The 21,396-nt window shown below is 40.8% G+C and overlaps 1 protein-coding gene across 3 annotated transcripts in view; it reads right to left on the bottom strand.

Moving 5' to 3' along the window:
• Positions 1 to 21,385, bottom strand: part of METAP1D (methionyl aminopeptidase type 1D, mitochondrial) — a 43,547-nt gene extending 22,162 nt beyond the window's left edge. For 2 of the 3 annotated variants that reach the window (XM_042875065.1, XM_042875064.1), the window contains exon 1: positions 21,310 to 21,385. In XM_042875065.1, coding sequence (XP_042730999.1) covers positions 21,310 to 21,349 — 40 coding nt within the window. In that variant the 5' untranslated portion in view covers positions 21,350 to 21,385. Of the gene's footprint in view, positions 1 to 19,142; positions 19,242 to 21,309 lie in introns of those variants that run through there. The other variant, XM_042875066.1, reaches the window with a different exon arrangement.
• Positions 21,386 to 21,396: the final 11 nt, after the last annotated feature.

Below are 21,396 nucleotides of genomic sequence, written 5' to 3'. Positions count from 1 at the left end.
ATCTGCAGAGGCGGCAACTTTTGGGTCTTCAGAAGCAGCACCTTACAAAGCACAGCAGGAGAACCTTGCTCTCACCACAGCTGATGGCACTGCCCCACAGCTCTGCACCCATGTGCTAAAGGCACTGAAACCACACAATGCCACGAGCAGCTGAAGTCCACATGGTCACCAATAACCTAGGTCATATTTTCAGTGCTGCCATTTCAATGGTGCACCGCTGGGCATCTGTCCAGCTGGGCACATTGCTCACTGGCAAAATAAAGATGCAAGTCTCTGCCAGTTATTTGTCAGCAGAGCTCCGAATGTCCCAAATCAATGCATCAAACCAATTCAGACCAGTGGGTTCATGCCTGATCAGCCATCCCACGTTCAGAAGGGATACCTTCTTATCGGGAATAAATTTTTTCCTTCTGTTCCCCCAAAGCCACACCGTGAGTCTTGTCACAAGTAACAGGATAATGAGGTACTGCGGTCTGTTGTTATCCCACTAACTGCTCATTATAAACCAGACGTGCACAAAAATACCCACCGCTCAAACAGGTGAAATGCGACGACCAAATAAATATCACCACAGTATGATCTGTCTCCTAAAGCACATCACAAGAGTTACAAACACACAATAACTAAACCTTTGTTTGGAACAATACAAAATTATAAGAGAAAACATTCTCCTTCGAAGGAAAAATAAAATGGCATTAAAGTATAACGACGTTACTGTTTCATAATGAAAATCTGGACTGTGCCCACTTCCTTCCATAAGAAGGCCTTCCTCATGTCTCCACAGCTCCTTTTATTTTCAAGCTCCCATATTCACAGCTAATTTGATATAGCAACACCATCAATCACTGAGACAGCGCAACTGGCCGTATGCTCCGCATCGCCTCAATCGCTGTGCTGCTGCCGGCCCCCCCACCCTGAGCAGCTCCTGGCAGCCTCTGATGGACTTCTCCTGAACTGATGCCTGAGCACATCCTTTTTGTGAAGCATTCTGCGTGCATTAATTGCTGTGAGATGGTTCATAAAGGCAGGATTTAGGCGGCTTCCAGCAGAACTGCAGGCATCAGAGAGCCGGGCAGCCTGGAACACAACAGCACCGGGCGGGATGCTGCCATCTCTGCCTGCCTTTTCTCCTCCAGCAGCAAGGTTGCATCACTTGCCACGAACAACAGAATATATTTACTATCAACTGCAATAATGAGAATTATTATTGGTGTTCCTGAAATCACATCAGCAGAGACGATGCTCTGCGCACAGAAAATTACAGACAACTGCTCCCCCAACTCTGTGGTGAATCCCACTGTGCAGGCTGTGTGTGTGCCTGCTGCTGGATTCCTCTGCACACCTCAGACTTTAATTTGTATTAATCATATAAATATGTGCTGCGAGCTTTTGTGAATTACCAGATGGATTTCTCTTTTGTGGAAATCATATTTTCCTTTCCTTTTAAATGAGTCAGCCAAAGGGGCTGAATACAGAATTCAAGTGTGATGATGGGTGGGAGCGTTTGAAGTGACTGATTTCGCAGCACAAATGTGCCCTATATTTATTAGCCTTTTACTCTAGGTCTATTTTAATTGTTATCTGCTACGCTGTATAATGAAATGCTCCCATTTCACCCTCAGAGCAAAGAGTTTTTTTTAATGTGTATCTCTATTAATGACCCTTAATTAAGTTGATTTTAGTCATTTAAATGTGATTTTCCTCTGGTCAAGAAGTATTTTTAAAGGGAGATGCTGGAAATGAACTCACGGTTAAGCACTTCGCTAATGCTTTTTCAACTGTTACAGCAACCCATCTGCTGCATTTTCAACAAGGTGCAGAGTGGCCATGCAAAAAACTGTTCATCCACGAGTCATCAAGTGTGGCTGTTAGCAAACAATTTTTTGGTATTTATGAAAGACTTCATGTTTCCCGACCATTAGCAAAAATGTTACCAAAGGCTGAACTTCATGACGGTTCTGTGCTACAACAAACACAAGAGCACACTGTGAAAGGGAAACAAACTGAAATTAGACCATATTAAGTATTTTCCATCATAAAGGCCCTCCTAATAGCTACAGGAGCACAGCAGTGAAATCATTTAGATTTACAAGAATTCATGCCAAACTGATTTAGGAAATAAAAGCAGTTTGTTCTTGATAAAGCAAATTTTGCCTAGAGTATATGAACATGGCAAACATCAGGCAATTTTTTAAATTTTTAAATACATGATTTCATCTATTTTATCATTTAAAAAAAAAAAAACCTGAACTATAATAACCATGCACATTTTCTGAGTATATTGATATTTGAGGATAAAATACTAGAGATTTTTAATCTGGCTTGTCAGTACATCTTACTATTATGTCAATCATACTGCTTTGCTTCTTGTGCAAGTTTTCCTCTTTTTTTGAATCTTTACAGTTCGAAGCAAGTGTTAGAAAATGTGATAGCTGAATCATCTGGAATCCAACCAATGCAACTAGATAAGATTTGAGATAGATTAAAGGTTCTCTTCAATTCTGTGTAACCTGTGTAACAGAAGAGCTGCTCACTTTCCACAAGCAATAACCTGCGCATTTGCTAACAAAAAAAAAGTAAAAGAAAGAAAGAAGAAAAAAAGAACAACATAGGGAAATGCCTCAGGCACAAGTTGAAACTGATTGGGCAAAGCAGAAGGACAAGAGCCCTTGAAATTAAACAAAAGCAAATTCATTCTGTTGACAGATGTTGATTACATCAAAGCCAAAAAATAACTTCTTTTTCTTTTTTTTTTTTTCCTCTTTTTCGCAACTAATACCTCTCAGCATTAAGGATATAACATATCTTAATCAACACAATCCAACACGTAACAACTGTTAAATTTGGTAAAAGTATATCGTAATGAGGTCTTAACGACAGGCTTCTCTAAACAAGAGTGTATTCACATGGTCATGTCTGCACACCCGTGCTGGTCACGCCACCATCAGCCCCTTACTTCCAGGGGTTAACTGCTCTGGCAGCCAAATAAAATACAGAGAGAGCTGTGTAATTATGGAGACAGTCAAAGGGCAGACTCTATTTTGAAATCTATTTGCACAGACAAGGTCTTCCAATTTCGCTTACAGGAAACAAGCTGGTAAAGGGGTCTCCTCCTCTCCAGATGCTTTCCACACTTTTTTCCCCACATCAGGAAATCATGGACATGGATACCATACAGCACTGTTTCCTGGATTACAGGACTATGTCATTACACAGAAAAGAGCAAATCCATGCTCGTGAGAAATATTTCCTCCTAATTGCCCACATCAGGGGAAAGCAAAACCTACTAGGACTACTGAAAATGTGACCAGCAGCAATTTGTAAACAGGACGCAGCCATCACGATGGTACTGGAGAAGAGAAAACAGAAACGAAACGGTAAAAACATTCTGGTTTTAATAGCGTGACTGGGGAAATGAAATATTCATTAGGGTAGATGTGACTTCAGTTATAACAGCAACACAGTTAGACTGCACCCTGACAAACCAAAATCAGGATCAGCATGTTTCAAAATCTGTATTCAGACCGGTATTGTTCAGTTTAATTATTACAGTCAGTCAGATACTAATGACAAAGCTGTTCAGTTAAGGAACCAAGGGGTTGCTGTTCTCACTGCCCCATGAGCCCCGCTCCATTCCCCAGGCCTCCTGCAGCCTGTCAGGCCCTCAGCACCAGCAACACTCCCGGCTTGATAAAAATGTTGCCCTTACTTCATGGAGAGCAGAGCCTGGCAATTTGTTTGCCATATACTAATACAAATGAATGTTTTAATTGGTTGGAAATTTACAGACTCCATGGAAATGCATTCTTGTTTGGCTTTTCCTTATTATTACTCGCTGTAGTCTGGCACGCTAAGATGATGAATTAGATCCTTTTGAATAATGCAGATCTTCTAATTCATTATTCAATCAAACCTATGGCCAACAAAATAGCTGTTCTGCAAGTTGGTAAACTGGGAAGCCACAGAGAATCAGAACCTCTTCTATTTACAGGAAGGATGACAGCCTAAGGGTACTTCATCCCAATAATAACAACATTCAAGTAATAGTGCCCAGGTCACGACAAGCTGTGACCCTCCTGCAGCTCTGCTAGGAAGTTGGCTTGGTGCCACCTTCTATCAGCAGCAACCCACAGTACAACTTTAACAAATAAGGCCAAGAGAAAAACTTAATTTTATATCCTCAAAAACCCCTTCAACCAATTCCCTGAGCTCTTGTGTATACAGACACATGCAGTCACATCGAGGCAGTGACAGCAAAATTCTGATGTCATTAAACAGCACTCTCTCGTTTTATCACAGGGCTTAAATAATACAGAGTAGCATCCAGCTGTATCTGCATTATATTTATACATATACCAAAGGAAATTAATTGTCTATTACCTGAAATGTGCCTGGAGAGGAATACTTAACTTTGGAAACACCGGCACTGTAGCTCTCCTGTGCAGTCTTCCCTCCCAGTGCTATTTCTACTGAATCTTCCCTCTCCAACAGCGTAACACAAACAGAAAATAAACAGAAAGTGCTGCCTAGAGTACCACAGCAAATGAGCCAGATTGAAAAGTTGGACAAAGCAATATTAAGAGTTTCACATAGTTAATACCAGGGGAATTTAGGCTCCAAAATACAACATCTGGTAAATTTCAACTTCTGTGACTAGCAGAAGAAACATTCTTCTTCTGTTACTACATTCCTATACTGAGTAAGTTAATCTATCATAAAGTCAGTAAATCAGAACGAGAAACATATCTGCCCAGGTCTGCATGTTAAAAACACCTCTCAAACACCTTCTAGCTATCTTTGGGTTTTGTAAATCAGAGGAACGACTTATGCTCAGCAGGTTAGTTATTGTGTTCCCCACTTTGATGTTGTAGGGGAGTAACAGCTATTGGAACAAGTTAGTCAGTTTAAAAATAGCAGTCATTTCAGATTAAAAGAATAAGCCTTTCCAATAGCCCTCACACACGTGTGCACAATACAGGATCTTGTCGTTAATATGCACCCATCCACAGCTTAATATTCACCAAATCCTACTTGGATAAAACCTGCTCCAGCGCTCCGGAAAACAGGTGCTTTTCAGCTGGCATGTTTATGTGCTGCACCCATGCCTGATGCAGCACTAGATGTTGCTGGCAGCAAGTTAAAAATAATTCCTACCTTAATATCTTACTTTTCCATCAGAAATAGGAAAAACATGCCTGAATCATCACAAAAAATGTTTTTTTACAAATCCTTTCAATGGATGAGCAGGGCTGCTGAAAAATACATAGTATTTGCGCAGAAGAAAACACAGGACTGCTCTCAAACTCAGGATTTTCTGCATAGGTTGAGGTACAGGGAGAAAACTAGTTGTTAGCAGGCCACCACCCAGAATACAAGACTCCTTGCAATAAACTGCAGCCCAGTCTCTAAGGATACATGATAAGATCAGCTTATCGTTCAGGAATTATCTCAAAATGAAAAAGAAGGTATATCATTAGCAAATTGGGAAGGAATATCTTAATAAAGTACTTACATTACTACTCATTACACTCAACAGTGTTTCTTGCTTTTTGCTGAATTTTATTAGTTCCTTGTATTACCCTGTTTCCACTTCAAAATGTAAGTTTTATTAGGACACTGAATGTCGTACTGAAAATAAGATGTTGGCGCCCTGTGCTGGAACGGAGGGTAAGGTTTGGGGCACCACATCCTGTGTGCTGGGCTTCAAAATACATAAGCATGTAGCTGTAAGAGCTTACAGCTGCCCCAACTACACTACTGTGGTGTTTGAGGAAAAAAGCTTTGATTTTTCCCCAGGAAGATGCTTTGCACAGGCTCCAATCAAGAGCTTGCTGCAGATAACTTCTAGCATCCTTCTTAAAGCATTTATTTTTAAACCTGTCAGTCATCAGGATGTGCTTTTAATGCATAGCTTGAAAGCTTATTCATAAATATGTGACATTGGGCCACTGAATGAATTATAATGATAGGATTATGGATCAAATTGGGAAGAGTATAACGCTTGGGAGCTGTTTTAATTTTTTTTTCTTTAATGCCTTCCACTTATCTCCTTGCTTAACATTTACAAAGACCTCTTTCTTATCATAAAAGTCCTGTTTATCAAACACTGATACAGGAAGAAGCTGTTTACCTTTTCAGAAGTACCAACATACATCACTTACGACAAAAAAAAACAAGCACTCCATAAGAAATGCTCAATCACTGTCAATCATATGCACTAAAATATACATAAACCAAAGCATGCGGTGTGAACTATATTGGATTCAAACTGAACACAGAATTACAACTATAACAAATAAGAAACAAATAATTACAAGTGACTCATAGGCCTATTTGCACATCTCACAAAACCACTGGAAAGGTGGGTAACCATAGAAACCTGACAGCCTAAATTCAGTGTTTTAAAATTTGTATTTAGTTTAAAATGCTGAAAATGATGTCTCTATTTGATAAAATTCATATTTTAAAGGCTTCAGCTTTTGCTTTGATACTTAAATGCTCAAAATTATCTCACCTGTTACTAACAATTTGCCTTTTGGATTTGATTTTATTCAAGTGAAGATTGCAATTTATTCTTTGTAACGTAAAATGTCAATACATTTGAATACTGCAAATTAATATTTCTAACACCTCTGTAATGGCTGAAATTAAATAATGACACCAAACAGTGCTGAACTTATTATTAAATGTTTTGCATACAGACTTTCCTGAGCTGCACACTAGCAGAAAAAAAAAAAAAAAGATTACTCAAATTAACTGTTAAAGCTGAAACACTAATAGCCTTTTCAACTTATAGTTCTTTTTCACTGACAATTACAATTTGCATGGCTTAAAACTTAATACTATGATTAGTACTAATGTCCTATATTTTACTTCATAATCTAAATGAGTAAAATATTATTTTTGTAGTTCACTGGCTCTTATACTTAGGCTGTAATGTTCAGTGTGTATTTCATTATGCAGATGAGCAATGGATGTCGTTTAACGTGATTTAAATGGGTCAACAGTATTTTCCTATTCACATTAATCATCCAGACAGCCACAAAAAAAAAAAAAAAAAAAGAAAAAAGCCTTGCAAACGAAGCAAAGGAATCTCCCTCTTCCCATCCCAACCCTTCCCAGCAGCACAGCAGCAGGGCCGAAGGAGCAGGCTGGGTGCTGGCATCCTGGTGGGGCGGCTGCCAGGCCCTGGCGGGTGCAGCCAGACAGCCCCGTGCCAAGAATGATCCTCGTCTCACACAGCTCAGTGGGAGCCGCGTGTTGACAAACGGAGCAGATCAGGATCAGCAGAACTCGCTCTTGGCACGGGGACAGGCGGCTGCGCTGCACAGCCGGTCGGCCTGCCTGTTGACGTGGTGCTGGCAGCCAGGCGTCCCCTGCCTAAAGGCCATTGTCAGAACTCCTGCTGAAGGCAACGTGGACGGACAGGACCACTTGTTGCCAATAGATCTTCATCAGCATTACCGCATGGCAAGGTGAGCTGCAGGGCTGGGCAGGAGGCAAGGCCAGGTAGGCTGAGCAAGCCCCAGGAAGCCAAAAAGCAGCCCCAGACAGGCAGAAGGCTTGAGATACGGAAGCCTCGTGCTTCCTTGGTGAGTCCTCCAACAGATACGGGCAAACTCAGGGACAGCAATTTGGAAGAGCTGACACTGTGCTCTCAGCAGCCTGGAGGAGGCAGCCAGTCTGAATCAGAATGGCAATGGTATCCCCACAGACATTGAGCTTTTATAAGCTTTCACAAATGTCAGACACAAAAAGGGGCTTTCTTCTGTGGTAGGGAAAGGGCAATAAGGTGTTCTGCATTTCCCACATAGTGGTTTCAAAGTGTGTTTTCTGGCTCCAGACACAACACCGCTCCTCCTGCACAGCACTGCCGCAATCCAGGCCCCTCCTGTCCCAAGGCACCAGCCATCCTTCCCAGCACAGGCAGCACGGCTTGCAGTTCTCTGTGGTGCCACTCTGGTTCTCTGCACAAACACTGGGATGTGTCTGCAATTGTCTATCAGGAACAGAAGGGAAATTATACAAGGAAGCATCTGGAAAAACTTGTGCAGTTTTTTTTACAGAGTGAGAAGGAGAGAGCTGCAGCACCCTGGGCACAAAGGCAATGTGTTCCCTTGCCTGCCCCTGTGTTTAGCAGTTTGCAGCCACTGCTCTCCCAGTCACATCTTCACTGCCTTTCCTCTTTCTGTTCATGGATGCAGTCTAACAAGCGGGACCTGAGCTTCAACTTTAACACACATTAGTTGGCACATGACAAAGTACAAGGCTCAACTAGGCTCTACTACTTGGATCTCCCAAGACCACATTTGCCATGCTCAAGTTCCTGGACCAACAAATATTTAACTGGAATCTATTAAATAGCTGAGTACAGCAGGCACCTTAACTGAGAAAGGGCTAAGGCATCCGTTTGTACCAGCTTGGTGGCTGATTTACCACCAATTAAATTAAACAGTAATCACCACTGTGATGATTACAGGTTCAGTTTAAACCACGACCTTTCACATGTTGGGAAGATGAAGGATATCAGCACATTTCAAGAGAGTGACAGCATACATGCAAGCCTGGATCTCACACACTCACTTCCCTACACCTGTAGGATGTAATGCAGGAGCAGTTGAGATGGATGCCATCAATCATCTGTGAATTCCCAAAGCACATCTTCAGGAGGGGTCCCAACCCTGCTCCTCGGCCCCCTCACTCTCCAGTGAGCAAACATCACATTCAGATCCCAAGAACAAGGCAGTAAGGAAGAACTTCCCCATCCTGTACCATCAACACCCCAGCTACTGCTGCAAGAGACTTCCTGGAAGACCTACAAGCAGTACTTATCTCATCAGAACAACAACAATTAAAGACCAACTAAAGCACCTGATTAACCCCTTAAAACTGGATTATAAGTGCCATTATACTTTAGGCAATGCTTTTCACCTCCAAAACCTTCACTGTGCTCCCATTCACTTCTGCTGCTGCAACTTCACAGTAACGGTTACCACATAAAAACTTCTGTTCTAGCAGATGTCCTAATGATGGACAGAGTAAGGCCCATGACAGCTACTTTCTGCACAAGTATCTTAAATTTCTAAACTGCCTTCATCTCTATTCACTCTGTGTACATTTTATTGAACTATTCCACCATCTGGATTTCTAGAACAGATCAAGTAAGCAATAGGTCTTTTCAGTTTAGAAAAGGATTTGGAAGCTTAATCTCTTGAAAAGGATTTGCACAGATAGTAAGTGTCTATAAACAGCAGTAAGTGTTTTGCTTCCCCCAAGATGAAGATAAACTAACTTGCCAGCAAAATACGACAGACATTTCTTCAGAACAAGCGTAGCTATTTTGTCTGCAAAGCTGGGCAGCGATCCATGGAGGTCTCCACAGGGACATCCCACTTAGCCAATTACTAATTCACAAATTCATCTCAGAATTCCTAGATTCTCTTGCATGATTTGACAAACATCCACTGTAACTCTCCTTCTGTTCTTGTTGTAATAGGTTTGTGGTTTAAACATAAGCTTTGCAACAGTATTGCCCCTGGAGATGCAGACCAAAGTGGGCAGCAACCTGGGCCCACAGCTGGATCTCTCACTTGCTAGAACAAGACTTAGCTGCTTGCAATTGAGGAAGCTGCAGCTAGAACCCAGCTCACTTTTGTATGTATTTGTTCAGAGATTTGTTAGGATAGAAAGAACTCCAGAGGCAGAAGAGACTGAAAGGGCACAATCTGTGAAGACATTAATTGTGTGAAAAAATATTTTGCAAAAGACTTTCCATTCAAATTGATACAAAAGAGACATTTTTTCCACCCTTAATTAAAAGTACAGTGGCACATATAACCTTGACACAGCTGAAAAATAAGGCTGCTTAGCTGTCTCTGTGTCATGAGAGAAACAGGCACATACTGCACTGCATGGGAAAGACTGCAGAAGGAAATAAAAACCAGGCTACTAGCAGAGCTTACATGTGGCAACCAGTACACATCAGTGCTAGCAAGGAAGGTCAGCAACCCTGATAAATGCAATGACAGCGCATACCCATCTTGAGAGTGCTTTACTAGAACCACAGATCTGCATGTGGAAATTCTGATATCTCAATTTCAATAGTGCAATTACAGCTGAAATCACCATCTTTCTAATTAAGATTCAGGCCAGTGAAGTCATTCATTAAACCTCTATCCAGTGTGTTTTGTGGCACACTATAGATTACTCTGAGAGCTGGACAGACAGAGCCAAAGCCTTGTTTCTAGAACTAGTGCTGGTGCTCCTGCAGCAGCCTCACCACAGAGCCAGACATCTTCCACATTCAACATATCTTCAGTCCGTCTGTTGGCAGACTTCAGTGCAACACTGGATAAATTCCAGGTGAGGAGCTTTGGTGCTAAAATATATAAAGGATGTAATAACAGGAGTTATGGGTATTGGCAGAATTGCACCTGAGACACGTACTGGAGGAGGTATCAATTGTTTCTGGCTCTCAAATCATCCTCAAGTCAGCAAACAACTCCACTGGAGCCCTGAGCCCCACTCGGTGTGCAAACAGACACAGTGAAGACAGTTCTGATATGTTTGCTACCAGTGCAATGGCACAGTCAGAAAAAGAGATGCGCATCTGCTCCAGTTATGCCTGCACACAGTGGAAGAAAGTTAGTAGCTCACTACTGCTTTTTCCTGACTCTAGTCAGAAGATCTGAGACTGAACAGCTGGATATATGTGAGAAAAATAATTTGTCATTTTCTTTCAATGTTGCGTCAAGTGTGTTGATTACTCAAATCTAAAAAATACATAACGCAGGACCTAATTTAACTTCACGTACAGCTAAACATGAAGCAGATAACCTGACAACGTCTATATGTTGTAAGCGCTAATGTATAAATTTAGATAATGCTCATTACCACAGTAGTCCTTCATGGTTCAAAGTATGCCTGATCTAAAACTGAAATAATCACTTTAAACAGTGATTTTAAGTATAAATACATGAAAGTAAACATCCTTAAAATGCAAAAGTTGGAGACTTTACACAGCTGGTTACAGTGGCTGGTTATTTATGTTCTAAACGAGAGAGAGAACAGTACTACTTTCAAACATCCTCATGAAAGTAGTCTCAGGCTGCATACTACTACAGTGTAAAGCTGCCAGAAGACCTCTGAGGAGCTCTGAAGAGTCCTTTATTACCCTAAGTCTTCCTTCCATACAGCATAAGCCGCTCAATGAACACTTGGCTTCCAACCTTTTCTTCTTTTTGCAGATATTAAAACATATAGGGAAAGACATCCACTGATTTGGAAAGGACAACAGCTCTAAAAGGAAAACTCACCAGGGAATCAGTTATTTCATGAGACAGACTCACTTTCCATACTTTTTTTCTGACATAAAATGTCATAAAATATTTCCAGACTGTTTTCCATTTAAATAGTATGTTTTTAATATGAACTAGCTAAAAAGGAATTTAAGAACTAGTATCATAGTATCATGTTTCCTCTGTCCAGTAACCTCTGTAGTATCGCATTATCATGTGATACTACCCTTCACCAACAAACGGTTCAGTTTGCAAACACTACCTTAGATGTTTTCTCTTATATCCTCCAAAATATCCTTTCTTTATGCCCCAACCCAAAGACTGAAAAGATTTTAAGTTTAAAAAGTTTGTTACGACTGTGTCGCAGTCCCCTACACAGGGAGGGGAAGGTCACGGCCACTCAGAAGCATACGAAAGGCAGAAGGAACATTTGGTACAATGGAAGAAGGGGCAAGACACTGGAACTCAGCAAACAAAAGCTGGTCATACAGATAGGGTGAGATATGATTGAAAGAGAAGAAACCCTTACCAGATAAGGACTTGAAAAGTTTTGAGATGCTCCTTTCAAGAAAATCTTCCAAATGTTTTTGTTCACTGTGAAACACAGAAGATGAGTGGTATGACTTGAACTACTGAACACAAAATACGAATGACTTTTCTTAAATGGAAACTAGAGCTTGACTTCATACAGCGCCTTCATACTTAGTGTGTTATAAACTGCTTTAAATACTAGCAAGCAAACAGCCATTATGCACTCAAGAGCTCATACATAATTATACTTAACATTTTTACAGAGCTTTTCATCTTCAAAGTGCTTTACAAACAACTCATTAACCTCAGCCAATGCACCTGCAAGGTAGATAAATACCTGTATTGTAGGTAGAGAGACAACGAGCTCAGCAGCTCATCCAAGAAAGCGCCCCACCAAGCTGTTTGCTCCCACCACAGCCATCAGCCTGGGGACTATGAAGTCCCACAGACACCAGGGTGAGACACCATGCAAGAGCAAGCTGGCAAAGCCTCAGCCCCTCCTTACTCTACAAATTGCTGCACATTCACTGGAGTGTAAGGATCCTGGACTATGCCAACAACAGAAGTGTCAAGTCTGTGGCCTCCAGGTACAGCCACGATGTAAGAGAACATCTTCAGCTTCAGTCCTCAGGTAATTCCTGATTATCCAAAACTTTGAATTAATGTTGGTAAGCAAGGCCAGTAACTTCCTCCCTTGCTGGAGATTGGAAAAAAAATTCTTAATGTGATTATAGCTACACTTTCTGATGCATAAGAAGATCTGATGTGATTTTTTTTTTTTTCGCTCCTTTTTAAAATAAATGTCAGAAACAGCAGAAATGTTGAATCTTGACCAGAGAAGAAGCCTGAGAGATGTGAACTGTAATACAATACATGCACTGTGCTACAGCAGACCTTCTCTTCCCTTACCACGGGAACAGAATCACCGCATTTTTAGTAAAGACGTCTTTATCTCAGATGCTGGTGAGCCACTAGATTTAATTAAATAAATCTGAGAATCCTTATCTGTTTTATCAGCACATTTGTGATGCCAGAGCTCTGTAAGTTCTCCAGTTCCTGTAGTTCCTCCCAGGGTAAATAGCTCATGTTCAGAAAAATAGAGTTCACAAAACTTACAACAGTAGAAAAAACAAGAAGTAGTTGAAAGCCAGGTTTCCACACACTTTCTTAGGATATCAGGAAAATAATTCTCTCTACAAATAATGGTGTATATATTGTTAGATAGGTAAATCTGAGTAGCAAAAGATAAATGAACAAGGCAGAACTGCATTTATCAGGAAGAATAATTAACATGTTCTGTCTGCTTGTCCAGTCAGCCAGGTCAAAAAGGCTGAAATAGGAAAAAGCAACTTCTAATGACTCTTCTTATATATACATATATATATATATATATATATATATTAATTTTACAAAAGAAAAAAGACAGCAAGGTCATAAAACTCAAAACAACAAGAGAATAAGTCTTGACAAATAAGAAGAAACTACAAATTGCCCCCCCCCCCCCCCTTCACACACTTGGAAGAATTTTAAGATTATAAATATTCATACGTATTTTAAAGCAGGACAGTCACATGCTTGTATCTGTCTGCCAACATTGTGATTTAAAACAAACAATAAACCCCAAAAAATACAGAGAAATTTATATATCCTGATAAAAATAGAGGCATGTAAGAGCAAAGGAAAAACAAAACATACGGGAAATGCAATTGAATTTAATTAGATTGACAACTAACACTCATTCTGTAGTCATAAAAAATTAAAAATAATTCAAAAAAATTTCTAAATAAAGGATTTTCAACTGTTGTAAAACCATATGCAGTGTTTACAGAATGTAGCTCTTGTAACAGAATGAAACAGATTAAAGGAAAAACATGGCAGAACAAAATCAATATGCATTGTACTCTGCACTGAAAGCACAGACTATATAATAAGAAACCAACACATCAGCATAACACTAAAGCTGCAACATTTTTATTTTGTTTAATAACTTGTTGCTTTATTTCTGAATAGCAATCAAGAGATGCCAAAGTAACTTCTTCACTACCTGTACTCTTAGCTACTTCTGTTTTCATTCTATTTTAAAAAGAATCTCCTCTCCAGAAGACCTTGCTGGTGGGAAGGTACATTGTCCATCAGCATAAAGTGCAGCTATGCAAAAGCAACAAAGAAAATGAAAGCAGGGAGCAGCATCTGAAGGCAGCTTTCTTTCAGAGCCCCTGGGGATCCTGGCACTACATGGCTTGGGTTTCTGAGTAGAGGGGATCAGGTGCATCAGTTACAGCAGCTCGCCCAGGCCTGAATCCAGGTAGATAGCTTCTCTAAACTTGATGAAATATCAGCACCACCAGGTAACAGCAGTGGTCAGGGAAAAACTCAGAACTTGTAGCTAAAAACTGGAAAATTAAATTAAAACACTGAAATCAAATACTCCTTCTGCAGGATGCGTAACTGTAAGGCAGAGAGCACACAAAATATAGACCCCTCCTTATGTGAAAAAGGAAGGGAAAGTATATATGTAGTATGAAAGTTAGATCCAGCACACAGGTGTATCTATCTTAAATAGAAATACTTGAGAAAAAAAAAAAACCACTGCAACAAAGCATACAGCTTGAAAAGATACAAAATCAAAAAGTAAAACAAACCAACAAAACCCACAGTTGGACTATAACCTATCCCCCTCCCATTTGATTACATGCAAAAGTGTTCCAATTATATTTTAATGCTAATAAATATAACTAGACCAACAGCACTGGGGTGTGGTGTTCAGAAGCACTGCAAGCCACCAACCCAACCTGTGTGCAGAGGAAGATGTACCAAAGTGCCTCACCAGATGTGAATTTCCAAGTGCTATCAAACTGCGCTGGTTTGGGAGTGGGTAAGAGGAAAGGACGAATGAAAAAGAGGAAAAACTACACAATCCCAAAATGGCAATTGAGATAACTGTAACTTGGAGTCTTACAGGCAGTTTTAGCACAGAGGCCCTTTACAGACTGCATATACAACCAATATCTACTCTGAAATTATAGTTTGCAGCAGAACAGGAGAATTGTCTGTGAACATTGCTAGAAATTCCTACATTTTCACTTACATTTGCTCATGATTCACAACTGTCAAAACCAGAGCATTATATCTAGTATGTCCAAATACAACAGAAGGGAAAAACAGCTTAGATTTCTTGACACAGATCTCTGCTGTACTTTCAGCTGCGAATCCAAGACTAGAAGCAGCCGATCTTATATTTGAATTGAGCAGAAACCCAAACTTCAGAGTAAGAAATGAAAACACTGTGTCACTATACTAAGGTGATTCAACCACTGGAACGGACTCGTTTTTTGTTGCAACATCAACCTTACCATCTCTATACATTGAAAGTCATGCAAGAAATAATGGGAAACATGTCAGAATGGAATAGTTCTGTTCCCCCTACAGATCTGGAAATCACTCATAACAGAATTTCAGAACTTTCTAGCTATCACGTATTTTTTTGTACATCTTACAGTAATCTTCCCATCTACTTAAGGAAACCCAGTGCAAAACTAGGCTCCAAGGAATATATTATCTAAATCTAGAAAGCCACTTCATATATGCCCATTTTTAAATGACGCGTTAACCCAGCAGCTTAGAAATAGCAAGTGTTAGCACAGGTTTCAGACTCCATTTAATTCTCCTGATGTCATGCTCCTACAAGATGCTCTGCAAATTACTCCCTTGGAGTTACAGTTTCTCCATCCATCAACTGCTGTTAACAATTTCAGTCCCTTTTGTCTCCCGTAGCTACCTGTGCTGAGATCCGGGAGGCACAACCTGTTCCACTATGTGCTCAAGTGGCATCTCATCCTGTCGCTTTGGTAAGATGAGCTACGTGCTCTAAAATACACTGCCATTCACAATGCCCACATCCAGAATACAGCAAGTTTCAGTTCTTTGTTCTTACTCTTCAAATGCTACAATTGCATTAAACAAGTTCAGGGACCAGCCAAGATGTATCACACGGTATATACCACTTTTCCTTCAAGGACCATAGCCCACTTACAGAGCTGGGCACCAGCTTCACAAACCATCACACCAGGGCACCCAGCTGCCACAGGACAGAGCTAAAATGAAGGAAGAGAGGGGCTCCTTTCTGACTAGGGAATGGTGACTTTTCTCTTTTTAAGAGAAGAGACTGCAAAACGGAAAAGGATACATGCAAAACATAACAGTTCAGTTTTGCCAGAAGGATTATAGCTGGGTTTACCCCACATTTTCTGGTATCTGAAAATGGACCCTGGGGAGGCGGCCAAAGCTGCACAGCCTCCAGCACAGTGGCTGGCCTGCTGTGAGGTGTGCGAGGTGAGGACACCTGCTAAGGAGCCTCCTTCCTGGGAACACAGCCTTGGCTGATGTCAATAGGGGAGAATAAAGCTAATAGAGAAACTGTGCCCCACAAACGTCCCCCAGCTAGCAGTGATACATCACGTTAGAACAAAGGCTCTGTGTGCTGCCAACAACACATTACCCCTCAGCTGACAGAAGACAACAACACTTTATTGAAAGGGGAATATTTTTTTTCTCTCATACCTCATAACATGAAAGCGTATGCCTCCCCCAGAATTACTCACTGCTGCACTGTTGAAATGGGAATAATTCCCTGTCTGCCTGACGTTTTGTAAGAAGGGATGGAACTACCTCTGGATCATTTGAAAATGTTAAAAGTGTGCTGCGATCAAATGGTTTGAACTTCCATTGTGCATCATTTGCAGCTGATAATGCTAATGCTAAATTCTGGAGACACGAGTCTGTCTACAAATTAATGGAAAATGTGAATTAATGTTTGCTTCCAGCTAATTGCCCAGCTCACATATTGCACAGTGCAGCCAAGCATCATTTGATCTTGAAAACTCTCTGACAAAAGTTTTCAATCACTTTTCCCAGCTGCCAAAAAACCTTCAGACTTATAGGACATAACTCATTATCAGCCTGAGATACCAGGAAATGTTTCCCACAGGACTGTTATCTATATGTTATAAAGGGTTGTTTGCTTTTTTTTTAATGCATTAAATGGCTTTAAAAAATTAAAAAGTTTCTACAGGTGAGGACTGAATATTTTTAATTTCTGATTCGCACGTTTCTAAGATTAATAATGATAAAGATACAGGTAAAAAGATGCTTTCAGTATTTGACTATCAACAGTGCTAGGAAATTCTAATGGTTTATTCTTGTCACGAGAATAAACCTTCTTGTCTTCTGCATGCTGAGTTTATGATCACACTTAGCAAAGGGCAAGCAACATCTGAAAAAAAATGTAATTCTCATTTCAAAGCACATTATCAAACAGATGGTAGCAGACTGGTTCCCTAGGGCATCTCCGAAACTGTACCCAGAGTGGGAAGAGCTCTCTACCCTTGCAGGTGGTAGAAACTACAGAGGTTTTGGACAGATATTCTCAGTAAAGTAACAGTTTTGATCTTGACTACGTTTCCAAAGCCAAAAAGCCAGGAAAGAGAGATGTGAAGATAATTTCAGCAGGTACTTCATTTATCTATTTAATTAAGCACCTCCCAGCTGCTGGCTCTATAGCACATTTCTGTATGCTTGTATGCAGAGTTCACCATAAAAATGATACTTTGAAAGCTGCCTGCTTGCTTTACTACCTTAAATGTCAAAGCCATGTCTAATCACACAAAAATACTACATAAAATTTATATATATATATATATATATATATATATATATATATATATATATATATGTACTCACACACACTTTATCTGAAAGACATAAAATAATTGCTACATATTGCCTCAGTGATTTACTGACATCTTTTTCTATTAGTTTAATCCCTACCAGGTCTGAGCTAATGTTTCTAACTTTGAAAATGCTTCAGAATAGTCCCATGAGCAACCTTGCTGGAGAAGATGTTTTTATTCCTTTTATTTCTTTGAAATACTCTACTTTACCTAGACAGACTGAAGGATAAACAACACTCAACAACACGTTACTACCAGACCTGCAAACAGACCTGATCTATGCACCCCAATAATACACTTTGTAATACAGAAAATATTGCTAATACATAAAGATCTCTAAAGAGACTGCACTTCTAGGCAAACTTGGAAGCATGAGGCTTTGAAGCCATAGTGCAACATAACTCTAGCTATGCCTCCCCCTCTCCCCTTTATTTTGGAAAAGACTTATAAACATGTATTAATCACATATTTCCTCTTCATGGTGCTAAGGGATGGGAGAAAAGTAAAATTATCAGAAAATGTCCTGAAAACAAACATTTTAATATGGCTTTCCATCTACAGAAAAATACAATCTCCAGTACTGCACATTACAAACAGCCTAAAGACAACATCCACAGCTTTTCCACATGAGCAGGATTTAAAAGCTTACCCACACCTGTTTAGGACATCTGTAAGATGCCCAGTTCTGTCAGAATGCAGACAAAGCAATGCACAAGCAAATAGACTTACAGCCTGCACACACAGACCACATATTTAAGAGATACATCACACACCCTTCAGTCTACAGTAACTTCACTTCATATGTCTGGCAATAATACGCATCACAGATGATTAATACTCATTCATTGGTAGAGATAGGGAAGCAATGTAAGAAATCAGTCATGGCAATATTTAACACAATAAGAGACTTGTTCAACAAGGCATGTCTTCTCATCAGTTATTTTCCTGTGGCTTCGAGTCCTGAAACTTCATTACAAGACAATAGGGGCTTCTAGTCTACCATAATTTACTTGCCTGAAATTAATAGATCAATAAAAGATTATTGTGCCTGAAATCACCTAAGTTGCATTTGGAGACATGCAGTTCTTTGACGCCTTCTTGATTTTGTTACTAATGAACATCACAGACACAGTTATTGTAATACCTGAAACTGCCACAATACATAATTAGAGCATTTACAATCTGGTAAAACACCATACAACCAGTACTATTTATAAGCACAAACTGTGAGAGGTTAGCACGCCATCACTGTGGCTGTTATAGCAGTTTCTTATTTATCTTTTACAAAATGGTAAATACAATTAGCATTCCTATACATCACCTGCAAAATCCCTCACAAATACGGTTCAAAAAAGGGTGGCATCTAAATCCAGAGCAAGGCCACTTGGACTTGCAGGCTAGAGCCTACAGAAACCCAGAGGAAACCCAGAGGTTTGTGCAAGCCACCCACACACTTAGAAAGCTGCATACCTTCTCCTTGGGTTGACTGTATAACCAATGTATATACAGATGTTACAGTTACAAACTGTACCAGAGAGTTTGGCTGTGCAGTTATTATACAGAATAGAACAGATAAAATGCTTACCCATATCTTGGGCTCACTAAGAAACTCCAGAGGATGGGATCTCCAGGAGAGATCCTTCCCCACTGGCAGTCAGCTCTTAAATGGGTCCAGGAGAGGTGCAGCCAGGCTCCACCCCTTCCTGCAGCACAGGTGAATTGCCTTCACCTGTGCTCCTCTGGCTGACTCAGTGCTTGCCTCAGGTGATCAATCAGAGGTTCAGGCTGTGATTCAGCAGTTCCCATACAGTTGACAGTATTGCAATTCTGCCTCTAACAAGACAGGAAATATTCAAATAAATTCTCTGATACATCTAACAAAAAATTACACTTTTTAACTGTTTGCAAGCATAATCATTCAACATCTTCAAACATAATGAATATACACTTTTATGACAGCCTAATTCCTTCCAATATAAGGAGAAAGTATTTAACCAGCACACAAATTTTCAAGATCTCTGCTTTTCAAATGCGCTTATCTAGAAACAGTTCCATAATCATGAAAACTTTCATCATTCATAGAAATGTGACACCAGAAGTATAAAGAGATATCACATAAGAGGCTATCAAAAAGTAATTTTCTTTCAATTTAGGTGGAATAGATTCCCTTAGGTGGACTGAAATCTAATTAAAATTACTTCTGTCTTTCAGTATTTGCAAATTAAATTATACTGAACTGTCCAATTCAGGGAAAATTAGATTCAGTTTAATCAGTCTTGTCTGAACTATGACATTTTTGCTTTTTCAACTTCTGGAAATGTATTTCTATCAGGGGATCTGAATAAAGTTTGACATCTGAAGGGAGAGTATGAAGGCTTAACAAATTTAAATGGCTTGGGTATTTTAACTGAATGACAGACATGGGGTTTTTGGGCATGGAGGGGTGGAGGCAGCTGTACTGACCACACATGGCCACACGACACCCAAAACAAAGTGTGCAGATGTACCGCTTCTGAAGCAAGAAATCAAGAATGAAGCTGCATGCTAAATTTCACATCATTTGAGATTTAAAACAAACTAACTAAAAAAATAGCCAGCGTTGAATGGTACCATGCACTAAAAATGTGATTCAGTTTCCAAATAACACATGCGTAAGCACAGAGAATTTGACTGGCATTTAAAGTAAAACAAATAGGAGACTCAGAAAGCCAGCGTTCAGCTGAAGCCCAGGTTCCAAGAATCTGAGTAAAATGGCATTTCCCTGTGGACACTAGCCTTCATCAAGGAAAAAACAACCGATGTGGCTCTTCTGCCCTGAATGATGAAGGATTAATTGTGAAGAAAAAGCCTCTATGTTTTCCAAAGGCTGCTCAAAACTCATTGGGCAGAATGGAAAATAAAAGCGCAGTAGAAGATCAGGATCAATACAGTGAAAAAAGGGCTGCTATGTCAGCTGCATAGCACTGCAGTGTTGTGTTGCAGTTTAATGTGCAAGTTAAAATTAACACGGAATTGCTCTACTCTCTATTACTATAATAATTATTCAAGACCTAAACAAAATGTGTATTTAATCATACAAGCCTTTCATTGAGATCACTGTGAGGCGCTTCTTCCTATACACACATTCAAGATTTTGCAACGGAAGCGAAAAAGAAACATTCTTATTGTTCAGCAAAATCCCGAGGGGAAGCGACGAGAGGTAAATCGCCTCACACCAGTGAGATAAAGCATTTTCCGTCGAGCACTTGGTGCAGCAGTGCCGCGTGAGCACGGCAGTAAGGCAAACGAGTGATTCGCTTCTGCTGGGCGCGCGGTAGGAAAGGCGCCTTCAGCCGGAGCGCGGCGTGAGGAAAGGCGGGCGGGAAAGCACCTGCACGCACGTTAAAGTTCCGAGATTCAGCGGGTTGGTAGGATAAACACACAGTTCTGTCAGAAAACGTTTTTTCTTAGTTAAACGCTAAGATGATCACATAAAGCCTAGAGGGAAGCGCTCCTACAGCCTGTGCGCGCCCGGCGCGCTTCCACAAAGCGCGGCAGCGTTAGACGGGGCGCACCCGGAGCCCGCGCTCGGCTGTCCCCTCACACAGCGCCAGGCCCCGCGCCGCGGTGCTCCCGGCGACCTCGAGGGAGTCCCAATCCCAGTCCCGCAGCCCTCGGGCGCTCGGGCCGGCGGAGCCCGCTCTGCGGCTGCTCTCCCCCCGCCGAGGGAACGAGGCTGCGTCTCCTCCTGCCCCGCGGCGGCGCGCACTCACCTCCGCCCCACAGCGCGTTGACAGCTCTGGGCGCCGCCATCTTGGCCACGCGGGGCGAGATCACGTGGCCGCGGGAGGCGGCCCGGA

Source organism: Lagopus leucura, unplaced genomic scaffold (genome assembly GCF_019238085.1).
Source record: "Lagopus leucura isolate 7727_CA_CO unplaced genomic scaffold, USGS_WTPT01 Super-Scaffold_100012, whole genome shotgun sequence".
Lineage (NCBI taxonomy): Eukaryota > Metazoa > Chordata > Aves > Galliformes > Phasianidae > Lagopus > Lagopus leucura.
Note: the sequence above shows the minus strand (reverse complement) of the source record. Positions and strands in the feature narration are given on the sequence as shown.